Source organism: Rhineura floridana, chromosome 21, assembly GCF_030035675.1.
Source record: "Rhineura floridana isolate rRhiFlo1 chromosome 21, rRhiFlo1.hap2, whole genome shotgun sequence".
NCBI lineage: Eukaryota > Metazoa > Chordata > Lepidosauria > Squamata > Rhineuridae > Rhineura > Rhineura floridana.
Genome location: NC_084500.1, coordinates 17705269 through 17717758, shown reverse-complemented (window position 1 = coordinate 17717758; position 12490 = coordinate 17705269). Strand labels below are relative to the sequence as shown.

General features: G+C 44.7%; 1 protein-coding gene across 3 annotated transcripts in view; it reads left to right on the top strand.

Moving 5' to 3' along the window:
- Nucleotides 1-12029, top strand: part of P2RX5 (purinergic receptor P2X 5) — a 32721-nt gene extending 20692 nt beyond the window's left edge. For 2 of the 3 annotated variants that reach the window (XM_061604770.1, XM_061604772.1), the window contains exons 9-14: nucleotides 347-485; nucleotides 1396-1532; nucleotides 2919-3012; nucleotides 4237-4302; nucleotides 5373-5455; nucleotides 8567-12029. In XM_061604770.1, the coding sequence (XP_061460754.1) occupies nucleotides 347-485; nucleotides 1396-1532; nucleotides 2919-3012; nucleotides 4237-4302; nucleotides 5373-5455; nucleotides 8567-8675 (628 nt within the window). In that variant the 3' untranslated portion in view covers nucleotides 8676-12029. The remainder of the gene's footprint in view (nucleotides 1-346; nucleotides 486-1395; nucleotides 1533-2918; nucleotides 3013-4236; nucleotides 4303-5372; nucleotides 5456-8566) is intronic. The other variant, XM_061604771.1, reaches the window with a different exon arrangement.
- The last annotated feature ends 461 nt before the right edge of the window (nucleotides 12030-12490 follow it).

Here is a 12490-nt window from a genome sequence, read left to right as displayed (position 1 = left end):
GATGTGGCGTCTCCTGCCTCCAACCACCAATCCGCAGACACGGCGCTTGGCCACTTGAATGAAGCTCGCAGACCACTGGCAGTCCATGGACCACAGTGTGGGAAGCCCTGACTTAGATCATCTGGGGAAGTTCTCCTTGTGATGCTGCGCTCTGCCCAAGAACCTTATTTATTTCATTATTAGATTTATATCTTGCCCTTCCTCCCAGCAGGAGCCCAGGGCAGCAAACAGAAACACTAAAAACACTTTAGAACATCATAAAAAGACCTTAGAATACATTAAAACAAAATAATGTTGAAGAGCAAAACAAAAACCCCAGCTGAACTTCTTGCACTCCCCAACGCAGAACCAACGTTCTCGACACCACAGACGACGCCTACCTGAAGATGTGCCGTTATGGACCGGACCAGCCGTATTGCCCCATATTCCCTCTGGGGAACCTCGTCAGGTGGGCCGGGAGCGACTTTCTGGAAATGGCCTCAGAGGTATGAAGGAGGTTGTCGTTCCACCTCCTTTGGGAAAGCGCCACAGATCAGGGGCAGAGCACCTGCTTTGCATGCCGAAGGTCCCAAGTTCAATCCCCAAAGGCATCTCCTGGTAGGGCTGGGAACGTCCCCCTGTCTGAAACCTTGGATAGCTGCTGCCAGTCAGTGTAGGCAATACTGAGCTAGATGGGGCATCTAGCCACACGATTCAGCATTAGGCAGCTTCCTTTGTCTTAATTTTGCACTGCAGTTCTTCAGACACGCGATGTGTGCAGAAATGCATTTACCACGGTGAAAATGTGTGCAAATGTGCATCCGTTGTTGAAAAGCAACATACAAAAAGGTGTCATAGAGAGCCAGTGTGGCATAGTGGTTAGAGTGCCGGACAACGACCTGGGAGACCAGGGTTCGAATCCCCACACAGCCATGAAGCAAACTGGGCGACCATGGCCTAGTCACTTCCTCTCAGCCTCAGAGGGAGGCAATGGTAAACCCCCTCTGAATACCGCTTACCATGAAAACCCTATTCATGGGGTTGCCATAACTCGGGAGCGACTTGAAGGCAGTCCATTTCCATTAGAGAAAAAGGCTTGCAAAAGCGTGTGCGCTAGGCAAAATTGTATATTTTTAAAAATAGGCGTATTGGGAGAAATTCACGCAAACACTGATGTGTTTTTATGAGGACTTTCAAAAAGAGTTCACAAATGAAGAGCTGAACTTCTGACTGGAAACATGGGCAAGCGTGACAGGCTGAAATTGACAGATTAAGCCATCGCTATGAGGGACCCAATCCAACTGGGGCAGCTTGGTGGAGAGGCGGGGGGGTCAGGCAGGGATCGCAGGGCCTCTTGGCTGTCTAATATGGAACCAACGCGCCTGCTGAAGCAAACCTTGTCTCTTTTTCGTTAAGGGTGGTGTGATAGGAATTCAGATTGAATGGGACTGTGACCTTGATAAACCTCCCTCTGAATGCAACCCTCACTATTCTTTTAGCCGGCTGGACAACAAGTTTACAGAGAAATCCGTCTTGTCTGGATACAACTTCAGGTAACGGACACAGGGGAGGATGCATCCAAGGGTGCCTTTGGGGCTGCGGCTAACAGGGCTGTGATGTTTACAGAGCAGTCCTGCACATGTTTACTTGGAAGTAAGTCCCATTCAGCCAGTGTGGTCAGAGTGTCGGACTAGAACCTGGAGGACCTGGGTTCAAATCCCAATGCAGCCATTAAGCTCACTGGGGTGTCCTTGGGTCAATTGCAGTCTCTCAGCCTAACCTACCTCACAGGGTTGTTGTGAGGATCAAATGGGGGGAAGAAACAACATATGTCACCTTGAACTCCTTGGTGGGATATAAATGTGAAAATAAATACATAAAATAAAATAAAAACTGAGTTCGGTGAGACTTACTCCCAGGTAAGTGGGTATAGGACCACAACTTTCCCACACAATCTCAATCTTTTTTTAAAAGTATTTTTTATTAATTTTCAAAATAAACATATTCCATTGCCAATACAAGTGTTGGAAATTAGAAAATATAAATAAAGTTTATCTCAAAAAACTAACCCTTTCCCCTCCAACCTACCCTACCCCACCGTCACCCATCATTGCACTTCTAGAAAATAAATGTTGCAACATTCTGTCTCCATTTCAATTATTTGTACATATTAAAGAGTCTTTGCCAAATCTTTTACGCAACATAAAAAGGAAAAGCAAAAATCAAGTGTCAATATTGGATTAGTAGAGTTTTAAACTACTCCGAGTCACTATTGCAACTCTTAGGCATTCCAGATGTGGGTCTAATACAAGGGTAGCTTTTTACCATGTTTATTTTGATGTGTCTACTCAGAAGTAAGTCCCACTGAGTTCAATGGGGCTTGCTTCCAGGTGAGTGGGTATAGGATTGCAACTTTCCTGCACAATCCTATATGTGTCTGCTCAGAAGTAAATCCCACTGAGTTCAATGGGGCTTATTCCCAAACAAGTAAATGGGTTTAGGACTGCAGAATCAATTGATTAATTAGTCTATTTTTTATTTTTTTAAAAAAAACCCTTTTGATTGACTACCAGTGAACTGGATGACCCTTTTTTAATAAATAAACAAAGGAATGTTGATTTAATTTTAACATGCGTCCTTTTTTTAATGAATTAATTGTAATCAGAAAAAAAGGATAAGAAGCTATTTCTCTCTCCCACCAGAAGGCACGAGTTTTTTAAGAAGCTCCGTGCTGTGACATATGCATGTGTAAAAACAAAATATGCTTCACCCCTTTAAGAAAAGGAGAGAAAAGAAGAAGAGTATCCAGGCTTTGTTGCAGAAGTCCCAGGACTTCTCAGCACACATGCAAACATGCACCCACATGGGCTTCCCCTTAACAACTCCCCAGACATTTTGGGTGAAATTACTCCAACAACGTTCTGCTTTCCGTTTTTCAGATTTGCCAAGTATTACCGGGACGCGGCTGACGTTGATTTCCGCGTGCTGATCAAGGCCTACGGGATCCGCTTTGACGTCATGGTGAATGGCAAGGTAAATGCTCTTGGAGAAATGCATTTGGCTGGCCTCGTATCTTACCCTTCAGCTGGGGTCCCGGGGCAAAGTGTTTGCTGGCAGTTCCCCTGCCTCTGCGACTGGGATTCGTAGGCTTACTGCCTCTGACAGGGGAGGGGAAATCTAGCCATCGTGGCTAGTAGCCTTTAGAGATGTAAGGAGGCAGCGATTTCCGAACCGTCCCGCGTCCGTTGCCATCAGCGCAGTTTCTGTTCCACTGCAGTTTGGCTTCCTCTAAGGCCTACTTTATTGTTCTTGCTATCTGCTCTGGCCGAAAATAACGAATGAATTGCGTGATTGATTTCAATGCATTTCAGTTGAAGGAAGACGTGAAAAAAAAGACTGAATATTGCTCATATTGGCATGATTTCTGTTCCTAACCTCAGACAAACAGAATTCTTCAGCCATTGATAGCCTTAACCCCCTCCCCGAATTTGTCTAACCCTCCTTTAAAGCCATCCAGGTCTGGTGGCTGCTGCTACATCTTGTTCGAGCGCATGCCATCATTTAACTTTGCCTCTCCCTGCCTGCAGCTGCGGTGATTTAGTGCATTCCCAGTATTGCTGGACTGCAAAGCTGGAATCTAGCAACATCTGGAGGGCACAAGGTGAGGGAAATTTGGAACAGAGGATCTGGATCTTGAATGAGGTGTTGAACCAGCAGAGGATGGCTGTGTTGGTAGGGCTTGAAATGAGAGAGATGACTTCAGCTGTCTCTAGACTGTCAGTATTTTGTGGGAAGGATTCCAGAGCATTCTGAGAAATTTAAGATTGCCCAATGAAAGTGGCTTAAAGTGCTCAGTCACCCTTGCCCAACAAATCCATTTTAAGACTTTTTGAAATTAGGAAAGTGACGGGGGAAATGCACAGAAAAATGTGGGATGAACAAAGTATTAGCAGGAACACCCTGCAAGCAGATCAGGGTGAAGGCTCATTGTTGCATAACTTCCCTGCATACACATCCAAAGAAACGCTCAATAAAATCCAGACACAATCTAACCTCCACGTAAGCTTTGTGCAAGCAAATCAAGATGAATTCTCAATAAACAGGCCATCTGCAGGAGACCTTCATTTTTCTGGGGGAACTGGCCAGACAAAACTGAGCTCTCTTGGAGGTAAACTCATCAGGCTCAAATGACTGGCTTTGAGTTTTGAATCCTCGGCTGAAGGCTCAACTCGCACCCTTTCCCACATTTTCTTTCAGGCGGGGAAATTTAACATCATCCCGACGATAATCAACGTGGGATCAGGCGTCGCACTGATGGGCGCGGTAAGTCAGTCCTAGTCAAGTTAGATCCAAGAGATTTTTGCTTTGATCCAGAGATGGTCACTCAAGTCTGTTTGTTCCCTTCTCCTTTCAAAAAAGACGATTCCCACTGTTTTTGTTAGAAATCTGCAAGTGTATTCCTCTCTTCACTAAAATTAAAGGGGCGGCTCACTCATGGAAGGGCAGACTATGCACACTTTGAAGTTATATGCAGGGCCTTTGGTTTTGGCTCCCTGCCTTTGCAACACTGTCCAGTGGTCCAGTGCCATCTTTGTTTTTCCTTTTGGCTCTTGAGTTAAAAGCTTTTCATTGGCCCAAGCCTTCTAGATATTTCACAGCACAATCTGTTGCATGTTTACTCAGAAGTCACCGTCCCTGGATTAAGCATGGTTTATTCTCAGGTAAGAGCGAGTATCAAAGGAAGCCTTTGTGATCCCCTGTAGATGTTGCTGGACTCTAGCTCCCATCATTCTTGATGGGAATTGGAATCCGACAACATCTGGAGGGGCACAGGTTCCCCACTCCCTGTTGTAAACACCCAAATCTACTGTTGGTGTTTTATGGTGGAATTATGGAGCTAGCTCATTCTCTGTCACTCCAGAAGGCAGGACTAGAACCAACAGATAGAAATTGCAGGAGATGTGGATTTTGGCTAAACATTAGGAGAAAATTCCTGATGGGAATTGCTGCTTGATAGCAGAGCGGAGAGCCTTGGGAGGTGGTGGGCTGTACTTTGTTGGTGGTATTGATGCACAGGCTGGGTAGCCATCTCTCAAAGCTGCCGGAGTTGCATCCTGCATTCAGCAGGGGGTTGGACTAGATGATCCTTGGGACCCCTTCCAATTTTAAAATTGTATAATTCTTTTCTGGTCTGCTATTTTACCATGACATTTTTTCTGTGTGTTATCTCATTGGCTTAATTTCATTAAGCTGCTGTGAGAGTTAAGGTTAATAAGTACTTGAAATAGAACAAAATGAAATGAGTGTGCAGGCAGTTGCAGATAAGAGACTTAAAAAAATTATTGAAATGTGTAATTTATGTTGTGTCAGAATTTCATTGTTTGTTTCCTTAGGGTGCTTTCTTCTGTGATCTGGTGCTGCTCTACCTCATCAAAAAGAGCAATTTTTACAGAGGAAAAAAATATGAAGAAGTGAGGTACGTTGTTTTCAGATGCAAAGCTAAGCTGCGTGCTGTGATGATGATAATTTAAATTGATATCCCCCCTTCCCCCCAAAGGGAGCCCAGGGCGGCAAACAAACGACAGAACACTGAAAGCATCTTTAAAACAAAACATCTTAAAAATACAAACAAAGTATCTTTAAGAACAGTTCCAATACAGATGCAGGCTGGGATAACGTACCTTGTTGAACGAAAAGGCTTGTGACGACAGAGGCTTTTGAATTTTCCACCTTGAAGCAATATGCAAGTCCTGACGATCAGCTGATCATCAGAGAGGGCAAAAAAATGGACTCAGCTGATGTCATTGTGATGCCAGGTGATTGACAGGTGGGTGGCCCCGCCCACCTATCAAACTTGGGCCCCAGGAGTGGGGGAAATTGTCCAGATCCTGCCCCCCTCCAGTTTAGCTAGTTTAATTTACAATCTTAAACTGCCTCAGGAGGACTTTAACCTGAAAGGTGACATGCATGTTTCTTATATAAATAACCCCCCTCCAAAAAAATAAAAATAAAATAAAAACCCAGAGCTTGGAAAACTCACCCCACGGTGAGCCCTAAACTGAAACAAAAAAGAAGATTTCATAATGGGGCATTATTATTATTTATATCCCACCCTTCCTCCCAGAAGGGCGGCAAGCAAAAACACTCTAAAACATATTTAGAAATAAATCTTTAAAACATCTTTTCTAAAAAACAACCCCAAAATCAATTAGCAATGGTGTAGTGGTCCAGGGTCTCAGGGGGGTCTTAGACCCTTTACTTTTTTGGGAGCAGGGTCCCTGTCTCCAGCATCCTGTGAGCCAATCAGCATAAAAGGGGAGTGTCTTAGCCACTGCTTCCTTGACCTTTCCTGTTGATTGAAGCCAATGAGAGTGAAGGGAGGTGAGTTAGCCACTGAGAAGGGTCTTCTCAGTGGCTAAGACTCTCCCCTTTCATGCTTATTGGCTCCTTGTTGTTATGTTGTTATGTCGATTACGACTTATGGCAACCCTATGAATCAGCGACCTCCAATAGCATCTGATATAAACCACCCTGTTCAGATCTTGTAAGTTCAGATCTGTGGCTTCCTTTACGGAATCAATCCATCTCTTGTTTGGCCTTCCTCTTTTTCTATTCCCTGCTGTTTTTACCAGCAGTATCGTCTTTTCTAGTGAATCAGGTCTTCTCATGATGTGTCCGAAGTAGGATAACCTCAGTTTCATCATTTTAGCTTCTAGTGACAGTTCTGGTTTAATTTGTTCTAACACCCAATTATTTGTCTTTTTCCCGGTCCATGGCATGAGCAAAGCTCTCCTCCAACACCACATTTCAAATGAGTTGATTTTTCTCTTATCTGCCTTTTTCACTGTCCAACTTTCACATCCATACATAGAGATTGGGAATACCATGATCTGAATGATCCTGACTTTGGTGTTCAGTAATACATCTTTGCATTTGAGGACCTTTTCTAGTTCTCTAGTTCTATTGGCTCTTAGAGATGTCTGTTGTGGGACAATGCATTAACAAAAATATCATTCTCAACCCTGCAGCAAAAAAGGAGGAGGGGCATGACTATGACTAACGTGAGGGGATCCTGAACTTCTGAATTTGTCACTGTACTACTGATAATGAGCATTAGTACAATCCATTCTAAGAAATGACATTATGGACTAATTACTTGGGAGAGTCACCATGCCTTCCACCGCCCTCCCCATAATAAATAACTGTTGGGCTCAGTCCATTAGAATAGCAGAGTCAACATCCTCTGCCAAACAGCCACCATTCTTCTCATGTGGAACGATGCCCAAATTATAAGAGATCGTCTGGAAGGAGCTGCAGCTTCTCAGTTTTTTCAAGACCTGACCCTCTGCCCTTCGTTTAAGAGTGGAAAGTGGGTCTGAATAATTCATAAATTTGTCTGTTTTTGAGCCACACGGATTGGTCCGGAACAGATGCAGCGGAGAGAGGAAGAGGAGAGCATCCCAGGAGAGCCATATATTTTAGTCTGGCAAACCCAAAATCACTTAATGTGGCATCCTTGCTGCGTGTGTTAAGTGCTTTGTTTTATGCATTAGAATGTTTTGGGTTTTTAAAAACAGGAATCCATATATTGGTGAATGAATTTAAATCTGTGGTTTTCAAATTCTGCTCCTTTGGGGAAACCCTCTCTCCGTATTGAAGGAAACCCTCTGTCTGTATTGACTTTGTCTCCCATGGGAGACAGTGTGAGCTGGGAGGGCAGCAACCAGGCCAAGAGTTGGCCTCTTGTTGAACCATGAGTCTTAATGGTGCCTGATAATCTGACTTCTAAAGCCAGCCCTGCGAGGCATAGTTGTGTGATGTGTATTTTGCAGGCGATAAATAGTTTGCAAGGAGACCCGGTCTCCTAAGTCTGACCTGGAAGCTTGGCGAGTGGGCAGACGTCAGAGGGGATCACCTGACCACCTTGGGTGTATTGGTGTTTGCAGACTCTACAGGGCACCCTTCAGGTTTCTCTTTACCACCCACAAAGCCTCAGAGCTCAAGGTGTTGAAAGCTGAAAGAACCTTGGGCCAGCTCCTTGAATAATAATCATAAATAATAAAATTTTATTTGTTAGTCGCCCATCTGTCCGACTTAACGGACACTCTGGGCGACTTACACAATATAAAATACAATATAAAACATAAGCATACAACAATCATAATATTAACATCAGTTTATCTAAACTATCCTTCAATAATACAGCATAATAACCTAACCCACCCCAGAAATCCCATAGGCCTGCCTGAATAGCCAGGTCTTTAAGGCTCGGCGAAAAGCCATCAGGGAGGAAGCATGTCGAAGGTCAAAAGGAAGCAAGTTCCAGAGGGTGGGGGCCACGATCGAAAAAGCCCTCTCTCTGGTCCGCACCAGCCTAGCTGTTTTTACCGGTGGGACCGAGAGAAGGTCTTGTGAGGCTGATCTTGTTTGGCGGCATATTTGGTGATACTGGAGGCATTCCTTCAGATAAGGTTGGACTTAAACACGGAGTAGATTCCACTGCCCCACTGACATGGAGCCACCAGCCGCGACTGCTGTAATGACATTTCCTTTGCTCCTTGTTTTCTTTTGGTTGTTTATGCCACAGATCGAGCGTTAGGAAACCTTTACCGGAAACGACGGTCAACGGGAACCAGAGTTCTGACTCTCTCTCCAGGCCGGATCAGCTGAGGCAACTGCAGACGGTTGAGACTTAACATCAAAGCTGCTGATTGGCAACCCCATTCCGCTAAGACTAATAGGTGGGGGAAACAAAGCAATCCATGAAGCCAGAGCTATCATTTATCTCATGGACAGGTGGCAGAGAGCAGGAGAAAGTGGTTAACCCCTAGCCCTTTCAGGCTCCTCAAAGCCTTACTTTCTGGAGAAGTTCTGCCATACCCTGCGTCATCTACGTCAATCGATGCAGGATTTTACATTTTTAAAACAACAACAACTAAAAACCAAAGGCAAAACAATGTACATATATATTTGCGAGATGGAGATAATAGAATTAAGTTTATTTCTGTGTAGCAAATGGGCAGCCATCTTGAATATAGCTGGGCCCATCCATCTTGGCCTGACAGTTGGGCAGCCATCTTGAATATGGCAGGATCAATCTGTCTCAGTCTGCCAAGAGGGTTATTATTTCCAGGCTCAGCTAGTCTTTGTCTCCATAGGTGAAATAATCAGGACGTATCCTTCAGCGCTCCTGACAGACAGCTTATGTAATTATTCCTGGAGGAAGGTGACTGGTTAGCAAGATGTCAACCACCTGTTTTTCATTCCACGAAGTCTTCTGCATTCCATCCTGCAAACATGATAAGCCTGTTTTAAGGTGAACAGTTCCAAACAAACTCTTGTAGTCAGTCATTTCCTCTGTGTGTTGTGTTTTGGGGAGGGGCGCACATCGCATTAAACCAACAAAGCCTTCTCATCTTCATGATAAGGAAATCCTTCTGCCTGACAAAGGTTGGCTGTGCATGTGCCAGAGACTTCCTGCGTCTTGTCAGGGAGAGACTGGACCCTCGCTCTTCGCAAAGGAACATTTCATGAACTTTTATAGGTCTTAAAAATGTTTCACAACTTTGCCTGTGCAGATGGCAAGACGACAAGAATTAGGTTGCTTCCAGATGACTTGTTTGCTGAGCGATTGTCTTGATTTCTTTGCAAAATCTTTGTGGGGAGGTGAGATGAAACTGGATCTTTGTTGAGCATTCATTCTGATTTCTTTGCGCGGAGGTGAGACGATGCTGTAGCAAGCAAATGCTCTCCAGTGCATTTTCCTGTATTGCAAAACGTCCGATTTTTAGGGTTTTGTTGCTCAACAGCAGATCAACGATAAATTGCACAACAATTTGTTGGCATGTGACTGAATGCGAGCTGAAAACAGCAACAGTCTGGAAGCACCCTTCAATAAGGAAGATATGTCTAGGACTATGTCAGTCTCACTCCTGGCTGTGGGATCTCCAGAAATCTCCCTCCGCAGAAAGAAAGGGTTTGGTTAATGATAGCAGGTGCTCTAGGATTGGTGCCAGTGGGGCAATGCGCCATCATTTGACGAGTGTGGAAAATCATGGGCCGCTCAGTTTAACCCATAGGAATGTGAGGAGTCAGGAGGCAGCGCTAGGATTTATGAAAGCCAATGGGAATAGACTATCATGCTGAGGACTGAGTCACGCAAACCTACCCGACAGTTAGAGTGAGCTGGTTCTGTGGCATTTCAAGAGAGCACTATGCGCTCTTTGTTCCAAGATACGTGCCATCCTCGTGTTTTGCAAGAGATGAGCAACTGTTTTCACTTCTAGATCTTTGAGAATTTCCCCCACCTTTCCTTTCTTTACGGATCTTTTGTTTTTGTTGTTAGGACAACAAACTCTGGACTTTCCTTGGGGTCAAGTCACATACTGTTTCAGTAACAGAAGCAGAAAACGGTTTATCTGCTTTTTTTTCTGAATGATTGGCAAACTGCCTGCTGCTATAATGCTATAAGAGTTCTCGAAGTGGTGCCTGTGGGCACCATCAGACACCCTAGGGGCTCTGCCAAGCCCCCTCCTCATTTTTTATGTTAAAAAAAGATGAATTTTTTGGCCTTTTATTTGGAGCGGATGCCTATTTGGGAGGGGCGAAGAGTTGCCTGCTTGTTTTTGTTTCTGCGTTTTTTTGGGGGGGGTGTATAGTCATTTTGCAGGGAGGGTCTGAGATTTGTCGGTTTTTCCTTTTGTGAAATGGGTATTTTCTTAGCATTCCAGATGCATCCCTGGGCCCATAAAAGATAGCGGACTTTTGCTGTAATGAGTAGAGTGTACATAAAATGGGGGGGGGGAGAGAGAAGAGAGTGTTTTAAAAAGCAATGCTTGTTTCTCTCTCATTGATCAGTATTAATCTTTGATAACTATGAACAAAATGTACCCGTGTACCATAACAAGGATGCTTTTAGGACGTTTAAATGGGCAGAAATATTTTATGCAGGGCCGTGCCAAATATTTTCCTCTGCCTGCTGCTTCCTCTTCATGAATTAGACATTTGGGCAATCCTAACCAATCAGGGAGCACATAGCGAACAAGCTGACATCTTGATGCTGTGTCTGATGTGATTATGTCACTGGACATCAGTAAATAACATACTAACTTAGGGGTGGCTGACCCCCAGCCTGGAGGCCTAATCTACCCATTCCAGGTGATTTTTGGTGGCCTCCCAAGACCCCAGTTTTGTCAGCTACAGCAATAAAGGAGACATGCTGCTGGGTCGGGCAGTTTAAAAACCTCTCCACCCAGCCCAGTGTCTTGATGAGAGTGCAAATTGCCACTTCCCCAGTCATCAGACTGATAATTTTATGAGAAGGAAGTGACAGCCCTTTTCCTCAGCTGACCTCCACTGATCTGTGGTGTGTGTGTGTGTGTGTTCATGGGAGTGCGGGCTTGCCACACCCACTTGTGTTCACACTGACTGTTGGCATGGGCCCCCCCCAAAGGGTTGGGCAAAGGGGAATGCAGCCCTTGGGCCCGAAAGAGTTAGCCCATGTCCCAACCAATCAGATTTTGCTAAGTGATGCCATCGCTCAAGACAAAGGCAATTTAAAATAAATGAGCCCCTTTTCTCAAGGAGTGCCCCACGTGGCTGAAGTCCACAAAACCATGGAGCAATTTTGGCTCAGCTCTCAGTGTCATGTGCCATTGCTAGTTGCTGCTCATTTAATGTGTAGGATGTAAACAAGCAGACCAAGAACAAACAGCAATATAGAGCTTTACATCTTAAGACATTATAAGAACAGGGCCTGTGAGCCTGTTATTTATTTGTGTAATTTATTTATTATTAAATTTATATCCCACCCTTTCTCCCAAAGGAGCCGAGGGCAATGCAAACTGTGTATGTATGTATGGCCAGATTAGGTTTGCATGTTCTTAAGGAAGAGCCTGGGCTGTAGCTGCTGTTGTCATTTGCAGATTTAATTAAGAAAACTTAATTATGCACCCAGGTGACTAACTGGCCAAAAACGTCAAGTTGCTCTAGGGCAGGCATGGGGAACCTTTGGCCCTCCAGATGTTGCGGAACTACAACTCCCAGCTGCCCCAGCAAGCATGGCCAGTGGCAATGATGGGAGTTGTAGTTCAGCAACATCTGGTGGGCCAAAGGTTCCCCACACCTGCCATCAAACCTATTTTCAGTAAAGGTCGAGGCTCGGTTGTCATGAATGTGAAGTGACACCATCGTAAATGCGAAGGGAAGGGCCCTTTTGCCTCACTGGAAAGGGCCACACCAGTTTTTTGTTGTTGTTATGTGTCTTCAAGTCGATTACGACTTATGGTGACTCTAGCTGATGTCTAAAATGCTGACTTGCGTTATCAGACATTGCCTCTCCCGTCCTCCCTTTGGAATGCACTTTTATCAAGCCAATGCATGGAAAGGACTTTGGTGTTTCCCAATATTGCACATTTATGAAAGTCCTGCATCACCAATGGGATCGCGGCAGGATCTGCAGTTAACGGTGCCCAGTCCAACGCAGGTGCTTAGGACACACTTGAGATTCATT